At 39.0% G+C, this 27,772-nt stretch overlaps 1 protein-coding gene across 1 annotated transcript in view; it reads left to right on the top strand.

Moving 5' to 3' along the window:
• The window catches only part of LOC140268196 (uncharacterized), a 103,456-nt gene extending 84,743 nt beyond the window's left edge, over positions 1-18,713 (top strand). Inside the window, exons 3-16 of the mRNA XM_072362968.1 lie at positions 11,509-11,574; positions 11,696-11,833; positions 11,935-12,191; positions 12,300-12,384; positions 12,797-12,931; positions 13,026-13,282; positions 13,430-13,514; positions 13,590-15,896; positions 15,975-16,067; positions 16,611-16,816; positions 16,934-17,084; positions 17,170-17,489; positions 18,341-18,470; positions 18,545-18,713. Of these exons, the coding sequence (XP_072219069.1) occupies positions 11,509-11,574; positions 11,696-11,833; positions 11,935-12,191; positions 12,300-12,384; positions 12,797-12,931; positions 13,026-13,282; positions 13,430-13,514; positions 13,590-15,896; positions 15,975-16,067; positions 16,611-16,816; positions 16,934-17,084; positions 17,170-17,489; positions 18,341-18,470; positions 18,545-18,687 (4,373 nt within the window). The 3' untranslated portion in view covers positions 18,688-18,713. The remainder of the gene's footprint in view (positions 1-11,508; positions 11,575-11,695; positions 11,834-11,934; positions 12,192-12,299; positions 12,385-12,796; positions 12,932-13,025; positions 13,283-13,429; positions 13,515-13,589; positions 15,897-15,974; positions 16,068-16,610; positions 16,817-16,933; positions 17,085-17,169; positions 17,490-18,340; positions 18,471-18,544) is intronic.
• The last annotated feature ends 9,059 nt before the right edge of the window (positions 18,714-27,772 follow it).

The following is a 27,772-nucleotide window of genomic DNA, read 5'->3' on the forward strand; positions in this document are numbered from 1 at the left end:
ATTTCTATTTTTTCCCTTGTCTTCACAAGCTTCATCAGTTGATTTTTGTTTTTAATGAAATTTTTTCCACAACATTGACACAAACACCAAGAACCTAGATTACCCACAATTATCAGTGAATTGAAATAGTTGATAGCAAGTTTTATATACCTTGTTGTTTAAATATTCATCAAGAAGAAGAAAAACAAGAAAAAAGGAAAATTACAAGGAAAAAAGAAGAGACACATTCACATGTGATTTCTGGTTCATTGTTTCTGCAAAAGCGCTGTCAGAACTAGGTCAACAGCATGTCCAGGTTTGCATTCATTATCCAAACAAATCTAATTATAAATGTATTGTGTATTTTGTGTCAGCAGACAGCTGGACATATTTGGTAAATCAACATTTGGTTTAAGGGCTTAACTTCAGCAATGTTACTCCATCATTGTACAAAAGATTGCACAATAACTCTGAAGCATCGAAGTGAATTTAGTCATTTATAGCAGTTCACACACACCAGAGTAAAGAGTTACATTCTTAAATATCTGAAAAAACACAAAAATATATATTTATATATGTATGATAACCTCAACACATCTGAACCGAAGAACCACTTCAGACATATGCACAAGTTGTCCTGCAGTGTTGGTGACATGTCGACTGCTGTCATGTCTAACAACACAGTATGTTTACATGCACAGTGGAGTCGACCTATAGCTAAACTAGGACATTTAATTGGACCGTTATACCAATGTGCAGGAAAGGTATTGAGCTATTTATCAAATTATGTCCAATGCTGCAACACTCCAGACTTTGTGAAAAAAAAAACATTGGTGATGAGCTGTTGCTTCTAACTTTCTCTGTGGAAGATCATCATGCATGCAAATATAAATCAATTCACTGCGCTGATATTGACTTTTATTCACTTGAGTTGGGGATTTTGTCCTATGTTGCTGCGGGTATAAAATCAGAAGTTTTAAATTGGCATTTAAAGGGTTAAAATTTAGATTTTTTTTTTTTTTAATATTCAGTAGTTTTGATCAGGACTGACGTTGATTAGCAGATTTATGCAAAAATAAATTGACAAAAATATTTATCTGATATATTTTGAAAACAGCCACTAATGCCGTGAAACGAAGTTTTTTATGAAAATCTGATGCTGCTCAAAAACTAAATATGCATCAAAGTCAATTATGTTACTAATCTTTGACTTATCCAAGACTGTGATAACAGGTAAAAAAAATCTCCTGTTTTCAATCATTTTTTATATTGAAAATAGGTCATTTAGTGTTTTTCCCCTCCCAAAATCAGGGACTTCATCTCCTTAATTGGCACCTAAAGGGTTAAAATCTTGATTTTTTTTTTTTTACATATATATTTTGTAGTTTTGAACAGGGCTGAAGTGGATTAACAGATCTGTGCAAAAATTGCAAATTGAAAAAAACATTTATCTGATATATTTTTACAGCAATTAAAAGTTAGCTGAAAACAGCCACTAACGCTGTGAAAGGAACTTTTTTTGAACGCCCTAGAAGGGTTAAGTTTGTGTTTATTTGTTTCTGTATGGTGTGTAAATATATATAGATATTAAGAGATAGATATTGAGATGTATATGAATATTTGTTTATGTGTAAATAACAGTATATACTGGACATACATGTACAATATGTTTTTTTTTCTCTCTTGTTGTATCTTAAAATATATTGAATTTATGTGTAAATGAAATGTGCTGGTTTCTGTTTAGTTTTCTATTTTAGGCTCCTGATGACAGCTACCATTTAAAGTGGTTGTCGTCACCTAAGATATTGTTTAATCAACATGCAATAAAAGATGATATAAAGAAGATTGTTCTTCATTATGCCAAAAAAAAGCTATGAAGGGTTTTGGGGCTAAAAAAAAAGCTGAGGGGGTGTAGGGCCTCAGAAACATTGATGTACTCGCCTCAGGGGGTTAAGAAGATAGCTTGTGAGTCATGGGGGAGAAAGATAGAGAGGATGTGCAGAATAAGAGATAATGAGAAGAATGGTGGTTGGGCTTGTTGAAGAATGCTTCTAAAGGAATAAAAAGTCATCGCTTTTACAGACAGAGATGCTTTACTGGGCTGCACTCCACAGAGAGAGGAATATTAAACCTGACTGAATCTACATTTTAATGGCCTTCAAAAGAAACGGGCACTGTAACTATGAAACAACATTACTGTCCCTTTCTGTCTTATTGTGCCTTTCGAGTTCTGTTTTTGCTCCGTTCAATCATTTCTGTCAGCAGAAACGCCCCCCCCCTGCCCCCTCTTGTGGCCCAATTGTTGAAAAACGCATGCTAAAGTGCCATCTTGGGAGCCAAAACGTGTGTTAAACTGCCCTCTACAGTGGCGAGAACACACTATATGTGCCCTTTTGTTCTTTCTGCCCCTGCCCTTCAAAAAGTCTGTGCACGCCACTGTCTGTCAGTAACATTTATTGGCATTTGTTGACAATTTGTTGTGTTGATTGTGAGCGGAGAATATGTTTTCCTTTGCCTAATGCTTTTCATGCAGTTCTTTTGGAGTGGGTGTGCGGGGGGGGGCAGTATGGATTTAATGTATTTTTCTGAATAGCCTTACTTTTTCTCTTCACTTTGTATCACAAAATGGAGGGAGTCCATAAATAAACTGGACATAGTTGTGAAATGAGGAGCCCATTTTGAATCAACGCAAAACTGAATCCTTGCAACAGTTTTCATTTGACATTTTAAAAGAACATGTTTTCTGGGTGGGCAATGACATGGTGGCTATTGTTCCTTTGTGGATCTCAGATTGTTCATCGACAAGGTGAGCATGCATTCATAGCCTTCTGTCAGTGGGGAAAACAATACTTACTTCTGTTTGCTTATAAATCCATAAAGAAGTTCTATCAGCAAAGGAACGGCCACACAACCTTTGTCTGGTGGTGCAAACACATACGCAAATGTTATATCTCTTATTAGACACTCAGATACACTTGAACATGAGAAAAAAAATGTAACCTTCAAGGAAAGACCCAATCTCACTAAGCAAATATAGTCACCCTCATGCAAGCACAGAACCATTGTAAGATCACTGAATACCATTTCTTTGACAGTCAATCAAAAGATGAGGATTGTTCTATTCAGGAATACATTGAGTATTAATTCACATTGCTCACTGGAATTTCTGACTCAAAATCAGTGGTGACTCACGCTGATAATGATGTTCTGTAGGATACATGAATGGATCCCTGTTCCATCACTTCACACCCTCTGATAAGCTCATGTGGGTGCTGTTAGTTATACGCTGAGAGAATTATTAGAAAAGATTCCAAATATGCACCCATTCGCATAATTACAAATTAGCCAGCATTTGCATCGATAAAGCACTGCATCGATTATTAAAACATACAACCAACCATGACTATTCTTCATGCATCTCTTATAAATTGTGTTCATTTTGCATTCAGCTCTGCAATAGGCAACTTCAAAATTAATGCCATTCAGATCCCAAGTCTAATCCCTAATATCGTGATTAAAATTCCCTTGGCTTTTATTCACCTTATCAGAGTTGCTCCGTGTTGAGATAATGTGCGTCTGCATGACTCATGTCTGCATGACTTGTGTCTGCACGACGTGGCTGTGCCATTTGTAGCTTCTCTTCTGATATTTGACGGTTGACATTCAAATGTGGCCCTTTCTACCTGGTTGCGGCTGCTCACTGTTATCTGTTTCAGCTAGGTTGAGCAAAAAGGTGCATAGGTTGGGTGCTGCAGGCGAAGACGGATTTTCAGAACATAATGAGAGTTTGCCAGGGTGCCTCTGTGCCTGGTTCCTTTACATCCTCATGTCAGAGCACGGAGGCCTTGCCTTTCGCTACTGTGTTGCTGTTTAAGTATATGCAGATCTCTCAATAATTGCCACACCAAAGGTTTCCTGCTTTCGTTGTTTTATTTCACCTCGATTGAAATGAAGGTGCTTTTCTTTATGTTTACCTTTTGAGACCAAAGCTGCATCATTTAGTGAGAAAAAAGGTAAATCACAGGAAGGAGCCGAGACCCAACTAAGAAGCTGTACAAAGAATGTGTGTGTGTGTATGCTTTGATTGTTCTTCTATGCTTGACTGCACAGGATTTAGGGTAGGCAACCTTCCTGCTTGAAGTTCCAAGACTTCTCTCCCCTTATCTTCATCCCTCCCTCTGTCTGTATCTGCCTGCCTCTGCCTATGCATTCTTGTGTTATTTCCCTGTGTTCCTCAGCTAAAGTAAAAAAACAGTGTGGATGCGATTTCTATAACTCTGCTGGAGACCAGTACCTCATCACAAACTGGTCTCGGCTGGCTGGGTGAGTGAATCAAATCCTGGATAGCACAACCGAAACGATTTCAGTTTGAGACCGAAGACCCTGCCTCACATCTCAGTCATCGGGGCACATTCAATTGGATGCATTCGATTCAATTCTGTTCATATATGAGGAGTACCAGGGGGTGTGGGGATGGTAGGTTATGAGGTTATGAAGCTTAATCTAGAAAGGGGAATGGAAATATATGGAATGTAACACATTGTATCCTTAGTGTAGCAATTTTCTACACTACGGAACCGTAGGACAGAGCATCGTGTGTATTTATATTGCATTACACATTCAAACCCACGAAGAAAACTGACAACAAAAGTGCACTATGCCTTTAAGAGTAATTATTATTTAAAAGATACTGCAGATAAACTGGAATCATTGTGTCCACATATCGATAAAAACTGTCCTTACAACCTTAAATACATTTCCCCAGACCAATTTCCACTTCTGACCTTTGAAAAAAAAACAGTTTAAATGAGATTAAAGTTTATTTCAGGCCGAGTGATTCATTGTGTGCTGCTTATCAATGCAGGGAGACTACTGAATGTGACATCACCACATGCTACCCTTTTGCACTACTTAGTGAATTATTAATTAGGAGACTTCTTCCTACTAAGTAGGTAAGTGGCAGTTAAGACCTCTTGGCCTCCTTCTTTTGTCTCCTGACTCAGAGCTGCTGATATCATACCCATTTTACCCCTGTCACTCCACTGTTTTCACATCTTTAAGATACGACTTGAAAAAAGGGGGCACTGTCAATATTTTCATCCTACGATAGACCAAATGATGATAGACTCGTGGTTCTTTTATTTAGCCATGCTTTCCAGACTTCTGTAAATCTATTTTCCAAAGACTTACCTCTTTCATAGCTTAGAGTTCAATATTAATACTTATAGTATGCATAAGAGCACACATTTGTTGTGTTGACAAGTGGGGCCACTCAAGGCACTGGTCAGTTAGCTCAGTAGAGAACAGCGTCTCTCTTTATGTGTCTGTGTCTGGTGACCTTTTGCTTATTGTGAATTAAGTGTCTCTGAGTGCATCAGATTCCTGGCCTTTGAAGGTTATATATACGAACTCTGCAGGTCTGTTCACCACTGGACCAATAAACAGCAAACACCCTAGACATCTAGAATCTGTCTGCCGCCAGCTCTTCCCCTTTTCTTTTTTTTCTCTCACCATCTGTATCTTTCTACCTTTCTGAACATGGAATATATTCACTCTTGCTCCCCTGGGAACGGTTGGATGCTGAAAATGAAAAGAAAAACAATTAGTAGCGCTGATGGGCCTGTGTGAGGTAATGAAATTGCGTGTTTCATTGTAGCGTGTAATAGAGAGCAGTTTGAAGTTAATTGAGGGGAGACAGGACACTAGACCACTGTCTGCAGCAGCATTGTATCTTGCCACAGGGTTTATCAGTGAGAGAATCACTGAAAAAAAAAAATCCTCATCACACCCCCAAAATGAGAATTTCCTCACTGTGACAAACTATATTAGAAAAATAAGTGGTTGTAATAAATAATCTTATTCATTCATCGGTTGCTCAGTCAGGTTTGGGGTCATGAGACTTGGCACAACACAACAGAAGCTAAATTCAGCCGACGTCCGAATGAAGAAACATTCTTGCCCTATAATTTCTGTATATAAACGTATGTAAGCAGCCTCCCTTACATGAAGAGATAATATTCTTAATTACACAGAAAATTTGAGGTGTGGTTTTCATAGTGTAATCTGACTGGTACTGGCTTCAGAAATACCATCACAGCCCTGGCTGTTTCTCCTAGATGGACATCAGAAGAGAACAAGTGCCACCTTCTGGTGAAATGATTGAACAACGCTAAAGTTCTGCCCCACTAACTTTTCAGTGTCCTAGTGAATGTGTCTATAGAAGGTGAGCATAGCTACTGGGAAGACTGCTTTTGGATGATTCCGGTGGCTTGAATAAATAACATGAGGTCAGATACAACAAAACAACCTTAGCTCAAACATTTTGACAGCCAGTTTTAATGTGGAGGCCTTCTTGCAAAAAGGAAATAAATGATATGATAAATTCAGACTTTTAGCTCTAAAATTAACAACAGTTGATGTGACTTGAACAATGCCTTTTGTCTTAAACTGAGCAAAAAGAAGCTTCATACCTCAGGGTAAGGTTTTACAGCAAGTTACTGACAAAACCTATAAAAACAAAATAAAATCCTTGAGTTGGGCGGATGCGGTGGGTGGGGAGTGTTTCTCACTCTTCTGTCTCACAGAGTGTTGACAGAAGACAATTAAACGCAGCTTGCCTACACTATTGATCATTTCTCCCTGATAGGCAGAGCAGAACCACAGCACCTGTATTCATTAAACAGCCTGTTTAGTAACCGTGCTGCGCAGAGAGAATTCAGGCTTTGTTTGTGAAAAAAAAAAGTACCACAGGCCAAGAAACACCTGCAAGATTGCACGGAAACTTTTCAACAGAGCGTGACAGAAGGAAGGAACAGAGAGGAAGGGAAGGACGGCTCGTGACCTTCACCTGTAAAAGAAAAAAAATTGGAAGTGATGCACATAGTGTTAAAGCAAAATAATTATGGAAAACAACCCAAATCCAACAAATGTTAAATTGGTTATTTGCTGAAATCGTAATTGGAATGATACAGAGGTTATTTGTTGCTTTATTGCTTTATAAACACTTTTGAGGCTTGAGGGTGAAATGTTAACAAGTTTGGCTCGTCCCTGTGAAATTAAGAAACGCTTTGGCAAGTTAAATGATTCAATGAATATCAATAAGATGATGCATACTGAGGCCTAATTAGTTTTGATGGACTTATTTTGGAAGAAAGAAAGGATTGCTTTAACCTATACCTTAAGCTGCCTACTTTACATTCCACAGACAGGCTTTCTGCTGCTTTCGTTCACCTTTCCGTGGTAGCTCTTGATTCCTAAGACCTATTTGAAAACAGGTCATTTTCCGGGAGACTATAAATTGCAGTTCCTGTAAAACTGCACCTCTGAAGAGGGGAGTTGAAATATATTGTTGCAGACCCACTTAAGTTGTTAAATAGGTCCTCAACATTCATATGCTGACTGTGTGCAAGTGACTTCCCACTATGATTATGAGCGAGGTTCACAGACACTCCAACCTTTGTCATTTTTTTTGAAAGCCATGCTTTCTATTTATAAACTCAAGGGAAGAGAGATTCAATTGTGTGGACTTCAGAGACCCAAAATGTCCACACACACTTAAGAAATGTTCAACTTTTAGTTATATTCCTTGGGCTTCTAAAATGATCCATCAACAGAAAGGCACAAAGGCTCTGCTTCAAAGCTGGGACATGAATGAGATGCTATTTTTAGACAATTTGTCTGGTAGTGAAAAGAAGAAACATCATGGTCCAAGTTTATCTAATCCCAAAGCTTGATGAGTGAGTTTTTGAATGAAGACTGAATGATGGCAATAGTACCTGATGCTGGCATGCAGTAATGGAAAAAGGGGTGTGCCTAAATCAACTGTAAACTTGACCGGGTGCTACAACTGAGGAGATCTCCAAGGACTAGAAAGAACATTTTTAAATGGCACTAAGTGACCTATTCATAGACGCAACGCTGCATTGTGGATTGATTTCTTTTTCCAGCAGAGGTGACCTTTGGGATAGGTCCGGTAAGCCTGAACTCTGACAAAAGGGTCAAAGAGGTGCCAGAGGTAGAGTTTTCCCAAGACTGCAGAAAAATGCTTTGCAAATATCTATCTATCTTTCTATCTATAGATATATATCTATAGATATATATTGTACAAAGCATTGCATTGATTCCTCTTTTTCTGCATGTGTACTGGGACGAGGATGGTGATTAATTTGCTAAGATGAGCTCTAACCATAGCGCAACTCAGCTGTACATGTAACTGTGCTGAGTGCCATGTAAACAGAATTTTCTGACGGCTTTAACCTAAACAAGGTCATATTTGTTTTAAGAATAAAACAGAGAGTTTGCCAGAATGCTTCTAACCTTGTTTTCCTCAATCTGCAAAATCGCTGTGAGAAGTGGAAAGTTACAGAACTTTGGTAGTGCTGCTGGATCATTCGCTGATCAACTCAAAGGAAGCATGCTGAGCCCTTAACTCCCAGCTGGTCAGACTTTTGCCTCATAGCTATCAGCAAAATAAATCTTCAAAATAAGCAATTGAAAAGGCTGAAATTGAAGGCTGTCCTCCCACCTTTGTCTTCATCAGCTCACTGAAATTTGTCACTTGAGATTTGCTTCATCAAGTTCTGCATTAAGTCTTTAATAGAACACTTAGTATCAAAAGAACACCATGTCTACCTTTGATTTGTAAAAACTGGACACAGGGGGCATTTGCCCCATTTTGCTTACTGCAGTGTTCTTTTTTTACATAACACACAGTGGTGCAGGCAAATAGAAGATATTAATAGCAAACATGGGGTTATTAATTGTTAGTTATGGATCAGAGCACCTGCAGTGTACAGTGACCCTCACAGGAGCCCACAGTGCCGGTATATTATATATACTTACTCTTGGACCCTTGTTGCTCTTTTTCTCACGTTCTCTGGGCAGGGTTTATTATTAATGGAGCTTTTATTTGCTGGCTGAAGACATGCAGGGGGTTGGGGGACAAGTGCTGGTTTATGGATTTATAGATATGCTGTCAATGGGAGTTGTTATTAAATCATGTTTCAGTGCTTAACAGGATTACAGTATTTCTATTAGGTTACCATGTAATGTATTAGTGTGTGTTGACCATCTGGGTGGTGCAGAGGTTTCCACTTTGGTGACTGGATAGCAGTAAGATGAATCATGGCAGTTTGCTCAGAAGTAGGTTTGCACCTTCATAAAGTGATCTGAATGCACTTGACTCTGGGACTGACCTCAACAGAGAGGCTACACACTATCTCATGGACTAATACAGCCAAAAATAAAAGTCTGGCATGTTTTGTGCCCAAATAGCGTCTTTATTTTTTTTAACACCACACCTGTACATTTTAGGTTGAAACTTTACGGAGTGTCTGAACAGCAAAAACAACTGGGTATGTTCATTTTTTTTGCACATGTGTAACAGTGTCGCTTTTCACTTAAGTCTTCAGTGCAAATCTTTCATTAAATTACATTCAAAAGACGCTCAAAACATCAGCAGCAGTCTATACAGCCTCTTTAGGTCAGTATGAATCCCCTAATGCTGTTCTGGGATATTTTGACGGGATAATGCACTGACTATTTCTCAAAGTCCTGTTGATTTGTCAGCAGGTTAAATTACACAATATTACACAAAATTACTACATTAAGTTGAATGGGATCAAACTTGGTGAGGAAATGAAGTTAAGTAAAGGAAAAACCTGTTCAATTCAGTTTTGGCTCTGGATTATTTTCTTTCATTTTTAAAGCAAGTCTTTGGCCTTGGTGGAAGATATGCTCTACTAAGGCCTTTCATGTTAAGAAATCTGCAGTCTTAAGAAGAACCTTAGGTTATCTCTGTGGTAAAGACGGGTTCCCCCATCTTTGCTAACAAGCACAACCTACAAAATGTTTTTTTTATACTCTGACAATACATTTGTATCTGGTACTTTGCAAATCTCTGACAAAGACCTGACTTCTTTTCGTTTGCAAAATGAAAAAATAAAATGTTTTCATTTCATTTAGACCGACCTATTTGTTGACACAAGCTAACAGGTCCTCAGGAATGCCATAATAGATGACTCAGACAGCACTTCCCACACAATTCATCTTTCTTATCTTTTTTTAGCTCCAGTTCTTACACTGATATGTACTATCTGGCTGTCATACTAAATATAATCTATCAAAGGCTACTGAAAGCTTTTTCTTTTTTTACAACATTATGAGGTCACAATGTACACATGCCTTGTGTACATTTAGAAAAACATGGACTGCACAAGTTAACACCTGTGGCTCATGCTTTTAGCTTATCTTTACTAGATATTGTGGACTTAAAGGTTTGGTTACAACAGGGAAGAGAAGTTATTTTCTGTTGTCCTTTACAGAAGTGTGCCTTTGAATTTCAGTATAATACCATAAACAGAAATGAACCCTAACATCTTTTTGTATGAGTATCTTCCAATCCTGATCCTTGATCTATTTTCCTGCATGTCTTAGATGTTTCCCTGCTCCAGCACACCTGATTCAAATGAGTGGTCAAGAAGCCTGAAAAACAATTCACTTATAAGAATCACCTGTGCTAGAGCAGCAGAACAACCAAGCAGGAGTCTGTCTCAGTAGGGGTGAGTTATAATAATCCTGCTACTTACTTACTTTTTTATCAAAGACATTTCCAACAGATTATGAACATCCTGTTGGCTAGTGAAATGCAATAATTTTTCTTTGTCTTTATTTTAGAAACAATGATACAATTGTAAAATAACATAAACAGTAGAACATTGCCTCCTTAAGAGCATTTTTATGCTACAGCCCAATTCGTTTCCTAATCATGTCCTGTGTCTCCTCCCACTAATGTGATTACCTGTTCTGGGGTGAATAAATGCTTAAAACCTTCTGCGCTGCTTTGAGAACAATGCAAGAGCACATAGAGCTGCTCTGGCAGTTAAAAAGTTATACATACTGCGTTTTCACAGAACGGCTTTGCAACAGTTCCTTCTCATTATTCTTCAACTCATCAAAGAGGGCATTAGCAACGGCATAGCTGCTGGAAAGCTGCCGTTGAAGGATCAGCCATGCCTGGAGGCATCGACACACATTTGTTGGTCATAGTCGCTCTACTCTTTCTAACCCAGACAGGGTTTGTGTGCAGGTGGGTTTCAAGACTTTTTTTTTTTTATTCACACATGTAAAATTTTAGCTTTTCTGAATCAGTTTTGAGTGAAATGTATTTTTTATTAACCTGGGGCTATTCTGTTTCCCTATTTCAGAGCTGAAAATGACTTTTCTTTAGTAACTTTACCAAAGATGAGTGCAGCTTCAGGTAATACAACCACTGAGACCTGTTAACACTTCCTTTAGTTAGAATTGCTTATCATGAATGAACTTTTTTGATTTAATTTTTGAGTATCTGAGCTATGCATGTAACAAGACTTCCTGCTATGACCTCTTTGTAACAGAAGTTAAACAAGCATAAATTGGGATATTGGCTTTAGGTGGTTATGGTATGGAGATCGTAACTAAATGCACTATTAGTTTGGACTCTAAAAAGGTGCAAAAGTAATTTATTTTTGGCTTTTTGTTTTCTTATTGCAGCTAAGCCTGTAACTACTTCAACACCAACAACCCTGGGACTTGCCTCTCCAACCCCAGATCAGACTTGTAAGAGTGTTTGGGTTGGGAAGGTGTATTTCCAAGTACATTAAGAGACGATGCTTACAATAGATTTGGCAAACAAATGTATTTGACAGGCTCATTCTCTTATTTATATACTCTTTCCTAGCCTGTCCCATCAACTGTAATTTTGAAAATAGTATTTGTGGATGGGAGCAGCTAATTCAGGATAGTCTTTACTGGACACGACACTCTGGACCCACACCATCAAATCTAACGGGGCCAAACAAAGACCACACAAATGGAGGTAAACTCAGTGTGAGACCATGCAATCTTTTTTGGCTTTTTTTTTTTTTTTAAATTAATATAAACATGATTCAAACCCTTATGGAATTTTTTTTTTTCTAGCTGGCTTCTATATGTACCTTGAGGGAGACGGTGTAACTCATGGAGAACCTGCTCACTTGTTGAGCTCAGTGTGTCAACATGACGGCCCACTCTGCTTACACTTCTGGTACTATATGTATGGTTCAGCCAGAGGTATGGCTCTCAACGTCTACTTGCTCAAAGATAATAAAGCTACTAAGCTTTGGTCTGTGATGAACAACCAGGGACCACAATGGCATTTTGGAAATGTTGATCTCAAAGTCTCAGGTCCAGTCCAAGTAAGAAAGATTTCAATGATGCACCTAAAAGGTGCTGTCTGAATGTTGAGCACAGTTCTTGCGAAGACAATCATGTTGACTTTTTATTTTATTTATTTCTTCTCCCAGATCATACTGGAGGGCATTCGAGGCTCTACTGATCAGTCCGATGTGGCCATAGATGACATTTCCATCAATTTACGTTCCTGCTCGGGTAATGCTCACCTCCAAATCCTTTTAAATTTAATCATTGACATTTCTTGTGCACTTTTCACATGTGCAGTTATTTCTTTTTTTTTCTTTTTTATAAAAAGAACCTTGATGAATAGGTTTAAACTCATTCTGTAATCAATACTTTTAGATGTCTCGTCTAGCTTGATTGGAACAGTGGTTCCTTTCACAACTGAAGAGGCTGTCCCATCATACCCAAGTAAGTACACAGGAAGCTACTTTTATGGGTCATTTCTTTGTGCTTAAGTTGGGTTACATATTAACATTTACTGTCTGGTCAAACACTGAATTTGCAGCTTTTTAAATGGGAACTGGACTTTTTTTTTTTTTAGGAAGCTGTGTAAGTGTCTCAGTACTTGGCTCTTGTTAATATTTAGGCAAATGTTTCCCTTTAGTCTGCAATCTCGACTGTAGCTTTGATGATGGCCTATGTAGCTGGAGTCAGATGGTTACTGATGCTTTTGACTGGACATGGAACAGTGGTTCTACCCCTACCCTGATGACTGGCCCCTCTGCTGACCATACTGGAGGTAATGCATTTTCTATACTGGATAAAATTGACATTTGTGGGAGTTTTGTGTGTGGCAGTATTAAACTGAAAATGTATTTAATCCTTTTCTTTAGATGGCCATTATGTTTACATAGAGGCTAGCAGTGTGACTCATGGCGACACAGCTCGGCTCATCAGCTCGGAGTGTTCTGAAACTGGTCCTCAGTGTCTGCAGTTCTGGTATCATATGTATGGCTCAGCTGATACAATGGGTATCAATATATATTTGCTTCAGAACAAAAAGGCTTCTGCAGCTTGGATGAAAAGGAATGACCAAGGAAACCTGTGGCACCTTGCTCAGGTGGCCATAGTATCAACTGGAACATTCCAGGTGAGATGCCTGTTAAATATTTTCTTTGCCAGATGTGTTGAATTTTGGAAACCTAAAAATGCTGTACTCCTGTAAATGCTGGATATAATGGATCTGTAGACCTTAATGTGTATAGTGTGGTCTGTGACCTGTATCTTTATAATGTAGATCATTATTGAGGGCCGAAGAGGTTCCGATGATCAGTCAGATGTGGCCATAGATGATTTATCGCTTCACCGTGGCTTATGCTCAGGTAATTAACACTCAACATTATAGTCTCTCTAAACGCAGCAAAACTGAGCACTGATGTGGTGAAATGTTTTTGCAGACCTGGCTAAACCAACAACTCATGCTCCCCCAACCTTGAGTCCATTTCCAGTGCCTGGCTCTGAGCCCCCTTCACTGGGCACTTCAGTTGATGCCAAGCTACCCTCAGCTTCACCAGAACCACAGCGACCATTTAATGCAACGCTTTCCCCAATAGACACCGTAACTGCTCAAACTGACTGCAATACACAGACTCCTACAAAACCAGTGTCATCTGTAATCCCCAACACCTCAGAAGAAATGAGATCTGCAAGTACAATCGGACCACTAACCACCACAGCAAGGCTGCAGACTGCTCCACCTCAACCAGTGACTACAGTTCAACCACAGCCCACACCAAGCACAGCTGGACCCAAACCTCCAACCACAGAAAGTAGTGAAATAGAAAGCACTCTGCTAACAACAACGGCTAAACCAGAACCCCAAAATAAAACTGAAGCGCAATCTCAGACCACAGCAAGGCCGCAGACTGCTCCACCACAACCAGTGACTACAGTTCAACCACAGCCCACACCAAGCACAGCTGGACCCAAACCTCCAACCACAGAAAGTAGTGAAATAGAAAGCACTCTGCTAACAACAACGGCTAAGCCAGAACCCCAAAATAAAACTGAAGCGCAATCTCAGACCACAGCAAGGCCGCAGACTGCTCCACCACAACCAGTGACTACAGTTCAACCACAGCCCACACCAAGCACAGCTGGACCCAAACCTCCAACAACAGAAAGTAGTGAAATAGAAAGCACTCTGCTAACAACGACTAAGCCAGAACCCCAAAATAAAACTGAAGCGCAATCTCAGACCACAGCAAGGCCGCAGACTGCTCCACCACAACCAGTGACTACAGTTCAACCACAGCCCACACCAAGCACAGCTGGACCCAAACCCCCAACAACAGAAAGTAGTGAAATAGAAAGCACTCTGCTAACAACAACGGCTAAACCAGAACCCCAAAATAAAACTGAAGCGCAATCTCAGACCACAGCAAGGCCGCAGACTGCTCCACCACAACCAGTGACTACAGTTCAACCACAGCCCACACCAAGCACAGCTGGACCCAAACCTCCAACCACAGAAAGTAGTGAAATAGAAAGCACTCTGCTAACAACAACGGCTAAGCCAGAACCCCAAAATAAAACTGAAGCGCAATCTCAGACCACAGCAAGGCCGCAGACTGCTCCACCACAACCAGTGACTACAGTTCAACCACAGCCCACACCAAGCACAGCTGGACCCAAACCTCCAACAACAGAAAGTAGTGAAATAGAAAGCACTCTGCTAACAACGACTAAGCCAGAACCCCAAAATAAAACTGAAGCGCAATCTCAGACCACAGCAAGGCCGCAGACTGCTCCACCACAACCAGTGACTACAGTTCAACCACAGCCCACACCAAGCACAGCTGGACCCAAACCTCCAACAACAGAAAGTAGTGAAATAGAAAGCACTCTGCTAACAACAACGGCTAAGCCAGAACCCCAAAATAAAACTGAAGCGCAATCTCAGACCACAGCAAGGCCGCAGACTGCTCCACCACAACCAGTGACTACAGTTCAACCACAGCCCACACCAAGCACAGCTGGACCCAAACCTCCAACCACAGAAAGTAGTGAAATAGAAAGCACTCTGCTAACAACAACGGCTAAGCCAGAACCCCAAAATAAAACTGAAGCGCAATCTCAGACCACAGCAAGGCCGCAGACTGCTCCACCACAACCAGTGACTACAGTTCAACCACAGCCCACACCAAGCACAGCTGGACCCAAACCTCCAACAACAGAAAGTAGTGAAATAGAAAGCACTCTGCTAACAACAACGGCTAAACCAGAACCCCAAAATATAACTGAAGCGCAACCTACAACTACAGCAAGGCCGCAGACTGCTCCAGAACCAGTGACTACAGTTCAACCACAGCCCACACCAAGCACAGCTGGACCCAAACCTCCAACAACAGAAAGTAGTGAAATAGAAAGCACTCTGCTAACAACAACGGCTAAACCAGAACCCCAAAATAAAACTGAAGTGCAACCTACAACTACAGCAAGGCCGCAGACTGCTCCAGAACCAGTGACCACAGTTCAACCACAGCCCACACCAAGCACAACTGGACCCAAACCCCCAACAACAGAAAGTAGTGAAATAGAAAGCACTCTGCTAACAACAACGGCTAAACCAGAACCCCAAAATAAAACTGAAGCGCAACCTACAACTACAGCAAGGCCGCAGACTGCTCCAGAACCAGTGACCACAGTTCAACCACAGCCCACACCAAGCACAGCTGGACCCAAACCCCCAACAACAGAAAGTAGTGAAATAGAAAGCACTCTGCTAACAACGGCTAAACCAGAACCCCAAAATAAAACTGAAGCGCAACCTACAACTACAGCAAGGCCGCAGACTGCTCCAGAACCAGTGACCACAGTTCAACCACAGCCCACACCAAGCACAGCTGGACCCAAACCCCCAACAACAGAAAGTAGTGAAATAGAAAGCACTCTGCTAACAACGGCTAAACCAGAACCCCAAAATAAAACTGAAGCGCAACCTACAGCAAGGCCGCAGACTGCTCCAGAACCAGTGACCACAGTTCAACCACAGCCCACACCAAGCACAGCTGGACCCAAAGCTCCAACAACAACTAACCCTGTATCTATAAATCAAACAAAACCACATCTTCCAACCACGGCTAAATCAGAGATCCAAACAAGCAGACCTGTGGTTCCAACTACACCAAAAGTGCCAACTGCTAGGCCACACTCTTCAACCGCAGCAAAACCAGAACAAACAGCAACACCACAAATGACCATGCCTGTACCAAGTAAGTTTTTGTTTTATTCAAAAGCAAGTGAAACATAGGCTTGATTTTCCCACAATGTATATTTCATGCTTGGCATGTCACCTTTAAACTATGATGCAAAAAAAACAGTCCTTTATATTTGAAGTATAGTGTATATAAATAGACATAAGCTTTATATGGTAGGAATCAAAAGTCCTTGTTTGAAGTATACTTTTGTCTCTCTAGCACCTTCTTGCACAGACAACAGTCATTACACTACTTGCGTACCTGCATGTAGTTCAACCTGTGAACACCTGAATGGTCCAGCAAACTGCCGTGATGATCACTGTGTGCCAGGATGCGTTTGTGATGATGGCTTTGTACAAAAAGGGAGGGCTTGTGTGCCTATTCAGGAATGTGGGTGTGTGGACAGGAATGGCATCAAACATCATGTGAGTGATGGTTAAGATAATCTGCAGTCCAAGTAATTTTTTAACATCTTTGCGTTCTCTGCTTAACAATGCAAATGGAGCATATAAATGTATGTTCTATTGGTATACTCTTCTCAGTTCAATGAGGTGTGGTACATAAGTCACTGCAGTCAGAAATGTGAATGTGAGGAAGATGATGGCAGAGGAAAGATTAACTGTGACGATGACGAGTGTGACGATGACACTATCTGCCTTCAAAATGAGATTGGATATTACTGCCAGTCGACAGGTATTGTATAAGCCATGACTTAATATTCTATAAACCTAAATTACTGCCCTATTCACAAATTCTTATTGCTCATATGCTTTCACAGGGTTCAGTGAGTGCGCTATCAAGGGACAGCCCCAGTACAAAACATTTGACGAAATGAAGCATAACTTTGAGGGTAAACTCTCCTATGTGCTGGTCAGGACCAAGAACTTGCCCAGTACTCTACCAGATATCTATATTGAGGTCATTAATACGTGCACTCTTGACAACAATGATAGTCAACATAGTGACAGCAGTGAGGAAGACCACAGTGAAGATGATGATGACGACGACAGCAAAGAGCATCATGCAAAGGGACAACAAGAGCTTAAGATTAGAGTGTACAATCACACTGTGGAGTTCAGGAAGAATCGAAAGCTTTTTGTAAGTATTTTCCTGCATTATTTCACTGGGGTATGAGATATTTTGAGCCCAAACATTTGTAGAAGTACCCAGGGAAATAACTAGTCCTGAGCATTTTCTCTTTAAGGTGGCAGATGACAGTAGAGAGGAGGATATGTGCACTCAATTATGAGCTGCCCGTTATTTCCCTAGTGGTTCATGCATTCGCACTTACCAGAGATACAATACCATTTTTTATATTGATCCAAAAGTCAGATGTCTAAGCAAAGCCTATGCAAAGTATTTTCAGTGTTTGACTCAAGCTGAACAGGTATAGGTGGCAACTACACTGGTATTTTACTTTATAGTTTTGGATTTAAACATGATTCAAAACCCTAAAAAGATAAGCTTTGGCATAGTGTAAAATCTTACCCCAATTCAATCTGTCACTTTTACTAGTCTAAAACTTCAGCCAGGCAAGGATTTTGTTCTGTTAGGCTTTTTGTGCATACTCTCATGGCAAGAAGGACTATGGTAACGCAGATATATTTGCCATCTTCACGTATGTTACAATGCAAAGTCAATTCGAAATGGTTAGCTCCACTTATTGTATAGTTGTTCATTGTCTGGGTAACATGTCTGAACACCACTTAACATCAAATGTTGAATTGCTAATGGTGAAATGTCAAAGTTCAGTCCTTTACTGTATGTCTACTGAATTTCATGGCAACCCATAAAATTGACTCTTGACCAGAGATTAAGACAGATTTTTAAAAGTTAGAATGTATGTTTGCAGTCTGTAGGCACAAAATATGACAAAGATGATTAGACTACCAGATTGTTTGTACTTTTTACTACAAATTGCACCGGCAAAATCCAATGTCACCCTGCAGGTGGATGGAAGTGGAACTCGAACTCCTGTCACACCGACTGCTGGCCTTCACATCCAGAAGCGCTCTTCTCACATCTATCTGAGGACAGACTTTGGTCTTACAGTGGTCTTTAATGGACGCTGCAATGCAGGTAGCGTCTCAGTTTATAATTTTGGTGAACAGTTAATTGTTTATATAATAAACCTTTTTTTTTTATTCCTCCAGAGATCATTCTACCTCGTCTTTATAAAAGGAAGGTTGAGGGCCTGTGTGGAAACTTTGATGGTCGAAAGACAAATGACAAGATGAAGCCAGATGGTACTATGGCCAAGAGTGTTCAAGAGTTTGGAGAAAGCTGGCACGTATAAATGACAGATGAATGCAACAATGAGATGTTGTAGCTGAATCATTGCAATTTCAGTTTGATTTAAAACTTCTCACTCAACACGGCCACCATATATTCTTGGAACACGCATCCCACTCATAAACCTGAGCTGTGATGCATGCCTTGAGGGGGAATATGGCCAGGGGTCATGACATCCAGATGATTACAACCTTTTGCCATTATGCTCCATGTGTCACAATGGAAAATGATTATAATAAAGACTTCCATACGGCATCTGTTTGTCTAGCTTTTTAAAGTTTTCACACCCATCTCTAAAGTTACTCATCCCTTTGCACTCTTTATACTTGCTGCAATGCAAACTATTTATTCAAAGTTAATATTCTTACGGCACTGTATGTCCATACTGAAACTAAATGTACAAAGCTGGTTGTTAAATGCATTACTGTAAATGGACTATCTCAATTGTATCATAAGATACAATTGCAAACAAAATAAAGTGTGCAGTAAGTTTTTTTTTTTTTTTTTTTTTTTTTTTTTTTTCCTCAATTAAGCACATTTGAAATCTACAGTGTTAGGTTTTCTTCTCGCTGTTCTATTAAACATGTATGTAACAACTGGCCCAGGGGTGGAGGACAGTCTGACAAAACGACTTGTACGGCAAATTTATTACCACTTCAACTACATAGTAAAACTCAATTGAACTACATGGGGCACTCCTTAAGATCTGACTGAGGTAGCCTTTTTTTTGGAGTGGGCCAGTGGCATCTTGGCAGCGGACAGGAAAAGGCTGGAAAGACTGGACCCAGTCAGCTTGTTTCTCGATGCCCCTTTACTCAGTCGAGGTGGTGAGAAGGAGAATGATGGCCACGCTACCGTCTCTAACGGACAACCTGTTCCACCCCCTATAGGACACATCGCAGCACTGGGTAGCTCCTTGAGTAGCAGACTGAAACATCCAAAATGTCTGGAGTGGTAAAGCAGGTCGTTCCTCCGTGCTGTTGTTACACTTTACAACCAGCACTGTTCGCAGTAGACCACAGGCTGCATGTAAAGCTTAATGTTAAAAACAGCAGTGTGAAATTTCATCCCTATCATGTGCATATTTCTATGTACAATCAATGGGACATTGATGTAAATATCAATCATTTATTCCAGTTGTGTGTGTATATACTGGCTGCTAAAGTGATTCATTTAATATTGTATATGGTATCTATTTTTCTATAACCAGTACAACACAATATCTGCACATTCACAGAATTATGTATACGCCAACTTCTATTTTCTATCTTACCGTCCTAGCTACTGTAACATTGTGAAATTCCCCACTGTGGGACTAATAAAGGACTTTTTTTTAAACTACATATGTTTACACACAATGAATTAGTTCAAGGGTTATGAAGACTGCTCATTGAAACAATTGCATTTTTGCTATAGTCCATTCAAATGGTACTCTAAAAGCCACCTCTTCCATAAATTGTTGTGGTGCTTATCATATCCCGTTTGTCAGTCTGGGCTGTCACCATCTTGCCACTAGGAATGGTACACACTCACACTTACAGGTAACAAGAAAAAACCTGTACAACTCTATGAAGTCGCTTTGTTATGAGAAATTAAAAGTATCTGGTACCTGTGTATTCAGACTGATGTGTAACTTACACACTCTTTTGTTTAGTCACATAAGTGTTATTGCAACACTAGTCCTGACATGTCGACAAGGGTTCTCATTACCTGTAGTGATGTGTCAGTCTCAAACGAGCCGGTTCAAAGAGCCGGCTCTTTTAAGTGTACGATAGGAGTTGGGTTTTTTTGTTGTTGTTTACTTTTCGCTGTTGGAAAAGTACCTGCGGGGCTCCGGGCGTTGGCTACGGGTGTCACATGCATGCTGTGCAACCAATCGTGAGGATTGACAAGGATCATACCACCAAGCAGGGAGAGGCAGGGGTAGCAGCGCTGAGACGGTGACAGGAGGAGGGGAGGGGGAGGAGTGAAGAGAGAGAGGAGTGTGGTGCAAAGATGTGTGAAAACAGAAAAAGAAGTATTTGGATCCATTTTGACAGTTGTGTCAATAGCTGTCCTGTTTTAATTTCTATGCTTAGGATTTCATAGGGATTTTCTATCTGCTTTGTGTAGCAGAGTGGTTCTTCAAACAAGTTAGAGAGTTACAAGGGATTTTACAACTGTGAATGCAACTGGCTAGAGGAATTTATCAAAATGTAAGTGATATGTGTTCAAATGCAAATCACAAGTCAAAACAGTGCTAAATCTGGCTGAATTCTAAAAGGTACAAGTGGTAAAATGGAGAGCCGAAAGAGCCGGCTCTTCTTGGTGAGCTGAGCCAAATGATCCAGCTCACTAAAAAGAGACGAAATTCCCATCACTAATTGCCTGTGAAAACTATTAACCTGTTGAACAGGAAAAATTCCTATCACTGCTGATCAGAGAAAAATGCGGAACTCCTTGTTTTTCATTCCTGAAAGACAAATGGCTCATTGTCAAGAGAGTTCAAGAGAACAGATAACCCATTGCTACGCTAAGCTTCCACGGAGTCATGGATTTGTTTGCGCTGCATCTTTTTCTCCTGTTAGGGACTTCATCTTACTGTGATGGTGAGTAAAACGTACTTCTAACAGCTTTGTAAAGGTTGTAAGGTTACAAGCATGTTAAACAATTCAATTAACAAGCTTCCTTGATTTTATTTAATAATTTATTTTTTGGTAAAGCAAATTATAATAGTTCATAAGTCATTCAATTATATATCTAAATGCAATGTGCATGTGTGTGGCTCAAGTTGCAATAAAGAAAAAACCTGTTGGATTGTCTCAAGTTCAAAATTGAGGTTAGCCTATAGATTATAGCTAGAACATTGTATCCAACTGCACTTGCATATTTTGATTAGAGGTTAATTGTCAATGCTAATGTTGCTTACTTGAGTTGGAGAATATTAATAAATAGGCACTCCGAACATAAAATGACTCATAGCTTGATAAACATAACTTATGGACTCCTCTCCTAAACACAAGTTTCTTTTTTTCATCATTATGGTACGGCCTCGCAATATCATTTTGTCGACTTAAAATATGCAAGGACTTTTGTACGAAACTTAAAAGAATGCTTAATCTTTTAAGTAGTGGTACCAGTTTTAACAGAAAAGGAAAAAAAATCCATACTTGGAGGCTGGAGGGTGGCACTGCAGTCACAAGGGGAAAACATTGTCATTCCACATGTCCAGAAACCAAAAATATGTAAATCTATGTTTCATATGTAACATAGTTTTTTCTTCATTTTTTTTTCACACAATCACTTGATGCCCACATGCCTCATGTTTTAGCTGTCTTTGGTTAAATTGTTTGGAACACATGCACATCTATCTTTGGGATCAAGCACAAATATCAGCATTATCAACCAACAAATGAGACATTATTAACACAATACGTGTTAAGACAGATCTGCACTCAACTCCTACAGTAAACTTTTCCTTCTGTTTGACATCAGATTGCACTATTTCAGACTGCAGTAGGTTATGTTGCTGCAGTAGTGCCTTCTTTTTTTTATTTTTTATGTACTTTGGTTTAACAAAAACACGAAGGTCACTTGATTAAATTGAGAAAATAAAATATCAAAGGCCAAAGGTAATATTTGGCTTGGCACTAAATACCAGCCCTGTTTTCAGAATTAAAGGAACGCTGTGTAACATTGCTGGTATGTAGCGGTACTGTTAAACAGAGAGACAACCTCAAATTCCATCCACCCGACATCAAGTCACAAACTGAATCTTAGTTTGATCACCTGCTCTGGAAAAAAAGACATAAAGTTTTGGTATTATCCCTTAAAGTTTTTCTTGATTGAAGTTAATTAACGTATTTTTGTGCTTTCTCATTTTCTAGCTCAAATAACAGCTACGAATCCAACAGGCATTACCAACAGTTCAACAGGTAACATCCACAACACCTTCTCATACAGTCTTATCCCTGTTTACTAATCCAGTGATTTCACAGAAAAATGAATGAATGTATCTTTATGTCAACAACAAGTGCAGATTTTAAATAAATGGATAAAATGTCTGAACCTCTCAAAATGTTTTAAATGAGTTCTCGGTTGTATCAAGCTCTTTACAATGTGTTTGTCATTTACCCAATCACACTACCATACAGCGCTTATATAATATGTATAAACCCTCTGCTGTATGCATAAATGCCACTTACAGCCTTTGAATGTGATTTTATCTTTTATCTAAATAAATCAACCTATTTTTGTGTTTTGTCATTTTTCTTGCTCCAGTAACAGCTATGAATCCAACAGGCATTACCAACAGTTCAACAGGTAATAATACAACATCACTCCATACACTGTACTCACTGTTTGAATAAACATTACTGCAACAGTTTGGTCAGCTTGATCTGTTTCACTTAACTTAGCTTCATCTATTGTCAATACTCTCACTCCTTTAGCAGTGATGCTTGCCAACATGTCCAGTAATCATACCAACTCTATCAGATTTCCACAAAATATTTCACACATTAAAAAACCTGGTCAAGGTTGGGACGTAAAATACCTGGTTAGGCATCTGGCAAATACTTGGCTTGGCATTAAATATCAGCCCAGTCATAAAAATCAGAGGAACAGTGTGAAACATTACTGACAAAAGTCAAGTTGGAGAGAGCGATCATCGCTAATGTTGTCCACCTACTGTCTAGCAGCAAATGGAATCTTATATTGCCAGACTAATTCATCTGTACATACAGTAACATACCGTGTTTTTTATAATATGTATAAACCCTCTGCTGTGTGCATAAATGCCACTTACAGTCTTTGAGTATTATTTAATCGTTTATTTAAATAAATCAACGTATTTTTGTGTTTTGTCATTTTTTCTAGCTCCAGTAACAGCTATGAATCTAACAGGCATTACCAACAGTTCAACAGGTAATAATACACCATCACTCCATACACTGTACTCACTGTTTGAATAAACATTACTGCAACAGTTTGGTCAGCTTGATCTGTTTCACTTAACTTAGCTTCATCTATTGTCAATACCCTCACTCCTTTAGCAGTGATTCTTGCCAACATGTCCAGTAATCATACCAACTCTGTCAGATTTACACAAATTATTCCACAAAAGAAAAAATCTGGTCAAGGTTGGGACGTAAAATACCTGGTTAGGCATCTGGCAAATACTTGGCTTGGCATTAAATATCAGCCAAGTCACAAAAATCAGAGGAACAGTGTGAAACATTACTGACAAAAGTCAAGTTGGAGAGAGCGATCATTGCTAATGTTGTCCACCTACTGTCTAGCAACAAATGGAATCTTATATTGCCAGACTAATTCACCTGTTCAAGGACAAAACATGTAGTTTAGTGTTACTTCTAAAGCCACCTGTCGCATCTTACAGGAAACACTGAACAATGGAGTTGTTCAGCCTGCTTTAATTAGATATGACTGATATGCCACAAACCCTAAAACTTTTTTTTCTCTCCTTCAAATGATTTTATCTATTATCATGCTTTCTCATTTTCTAGCTCAAATAACAGCTACGAATCCAACAGGCATTACCAACAGTTCAACAGGTAAAACCCACAACACCTTCTCATACAGTCTTATCCCTGTTTACTAATCCAGTGATTTCAAAGAAAAATGAATGAATGTATCTTTATGTCGACAACAAGTGCAGATTTTAAATAAATGGATAAAATGTCTGAACCTCTCAAAATGTTTTAAATGAGTTCTCGGTTGTATCAAGCTCTTTACTATGTGTTTGTCATTTACCCAATCACACTACCATACAGCGCTTATATAATATGTATAAACCCTCTGCTGTATGCATAAATGCCACTTACAGCCTTTGAATGTGATTTTATCTTTTATCTAAATAAATCAACCTATTTTTGTGTTTTGTCATTTTTCTTGCTCCAGTAACAGCTATGAATCCAACAGGCATTACCAACAGTTCAACAGGTAATAATACAACATGACTCCATACACTGTACTCACTGTTTGAATAAACATTACTGCAACAGTTTGGTCAGCTTGATCTGTTTCACTTAACTTAGCTTCATCTATTGTCAATACTCTCACTCCTTTAGCAGTGATGCTTGCCAACATGTCCAGTAATCATACCAACTCTGTCAGATTTACACAAAATATTTCACACATTAAAAAACCTGGTCAAGGTTGGGACGTAAAATACCTGGTTAGGCATCTGGCAAATACTTGGCTTGGCATTAAATATCAGCCCAGTCATAAAAATCAGAGGAACAGTGTGAAACATTACTGACAAAAGTCAAGTTGGAGAGAGCGATCATCGCTAATGTTGTCCACCTACTGTCTAGCAACAAATGGAATCTTATATTGCCAGACTAATTCATCTGTACATACAGTAACATACCGTGTTTTTTATAATATGTATACACCCTCTGCTGTGTGCATAAATGCCACTTACAGTCTTTGAGTATTATTTAATCGTTTATTTAAATAAATCAACGTATTTTTGTGTTTTGTCATTTTTTCTAGCTCCAGTAACAGCTATGAATCTAACAGGCATTACCAACAGTTCAACAGGTAATAATACAACATCACTCCATACACTGTACTCACTGTTTGAATAAACATTACTGCAACAGTTTGGTCAGCTTGATCTGTTTCACTTAACTTAGCTTCATCTATTGTCAATACCCTCACTCCTTTAGCAGTGATTCTTGCCAACATGTCCAGTAATCATACCAACTCTGTCAGATTTACACAAATTATTCCACAAAAGAAAAAATCTGGTCAAGGTTGGGACGTAAAATACCTGGTTAGGCATCTGGCAAATACTTGGCTTGGCATTAAATATCAGCCCAGTCACAAAAATCAGAGGAACAGTGTGAAACATTACTGACAAAAGTCAAGTTGGAGAAAGTGATCATTGCTAATGTTGTCCACCTACTGTCTAGCAACAAATGGAATCTTATATTGCCAGACTAATTCACCTGTTCAAGGACAAAACATGTAGTTTAGTGTTACTTCTAAAGCCACCTGTCGCATCTTACAGGAAACACTGAACAATGGAGTTGTTCAGCCTGCTTTAATTAGATATGGCTGATATGCCACAAACCCTAAAACTTTTTTTTCTCTCCTTCAAATGATTTTATCTATTATCATGCTTTCTCATTTTCTAGCTCAAATAACAGCTACGAATCCAACAGGCATTACCAACAGTTCAACAGGTAACATCCACAACACCTTCTCATACAGTCTTATCCCTGTTTACTAATCCAGTGATTTCAAAGAAAAATGAATGAATGTATCTTTATGTCAACAACAAGTGCAGATTTTAAATAAATGGATAAAATGTCTGAACCTCTCAAAATGTTTTAAATGAGTTCTCGGTTGTATCAAGCTCTTTACTATGTGTTTGTCATTTACCCAATCACACTACCATACAGCGCTTATATAATATGTATAAACCCTCTGCTGTATGCATAAATGCCACTTACAGCCTTTGAATGTGATTTTATCTTTTATCTAAATAAATCAACCTATTTTTGTGTTTTGTCATTTTTCTTGCTCCAGTAACAGCTATGAATCCAACAGGCATTACCAACAGTTCAACAGGTAATAATACAACATCACTCCATACACTGTACTCACTGTTTGAATAAACATTACTGCAACAGTTTGGTCAGCTTGATCTGTTTCACTTAACTTAGCTTCATCTATTGTCAATACTCTCACTCCTTTAGCATTGATGCTTGCCAACATGTCCAGTAATCATACCAACTCTGTCAGATTTCCACAAAATATTTCACACATTAAAAAACCTGGTCAAGGTTGGGACGTAAAATACCTGGTTAGGCATCTGGCAAATACTTGGCTTGGCATTAAATATCAGCCCAGTCACAAAAATCAGAGGAACAGTGTGAAACATTACTGACAAAAGTCAAGTTGGAGAAAGTGATCATTGCTAATGTTGTCCACCTACTGTCTAGCAACAAATGGAATCTTATATTGCCAGACTAATTCACCTGTTCAAGGACAAAACATGTAGTTTAGTGTTACTTCTAAAGCCACCTGTCGCATCTTACAGGAAACACTGAACAATGGAGTTGTTCAGCCTGCTTTAATTAGATATGGCTGATATGCCACAAACCCTAAAACTTTTTTTTCTCTCCTTCAAATGATTTTATCTATTATCATGCTTTCTCATTTTCTAGCTCAAATAACAGCTACGAATCCAACAGGCATTACCAACAGTTCAACAGGTAACATCCACAACACCTTCTCATACAGTCTTATCCCTGTTTACTAATCCAGTGATTTCAAAGAAAAATTAATGAATGTATCTTTATGTCAACAACAAGTGCAGATTTTCAATAAATGGATAAAATGTCTGAACCTCTCAACATTTTTTTAAATGAGTTCTCGGTTGTATCAAGCTCTTTACAATGTGTTTGTCATTTACCCAATCACACTACCATACAGCGCTTATATAATATGTATAAACCCTCTGCTGTATGCATAAATGCCACTTACAGCCTTTGAATGTGATTTTATCTTTTATTTAAATAAATCAACCAATTTTTGTGTTTTGTCATTTTTCTTGCTCCAGTAACAGCTATGAATCCAAGAGGCATTACCAACTCTGTCAGATTTACACAAAATATTTCACACATTAAAAAACCTGGTCAAGGTTGGGACGTAAAATACCTGGTTAGGCATCTGGCAAATACTTGGCTTGGCATTAAATATCAGCCAAGTCACAAAAATCTCATGAACAGTGTGAAACATTACTGACAAAAGTCAACTTGGAGAGAGCGATCATCGCTAATGTTGTCCACATACTGTCTAGCAACAAATGGAATCTTATATTGCCAGACTAATTCATCTGTACATACAGTAACATACCGTGTTTTTTATAATATGTATACACCCTCTGCTGTATGCATAAATGCCACTTACAGTCTTTGAATATTATTTAATCTTTTATTCAAATAAATCAACCTATTATTGTGTTTTGTATTTTTTCTAGCTCCAGTACCTGCAACAAATCCAACAGGCATTACTAGCAGTTCAACAAGTAAGAATACAACATCATTACATAAACTGTATTCCCTTATTGCAATGAT

Source organism: Leuresthes tenuis, unplaced genomic scaffold (genome assembly GCF_036924035.1).
Source record: "Leuresthes tenuis unplaced genomic scaffold, fLeuTen1.0.hap1 SCAF_14, whole genome shotgun sequence".
Lineage (NCBI taxonomy): Eukaryota > Metazoa > Chordata > Actinopteri > Atheriniformes > Atherinopsidae > Leuresthes > Leuresthes tenuis.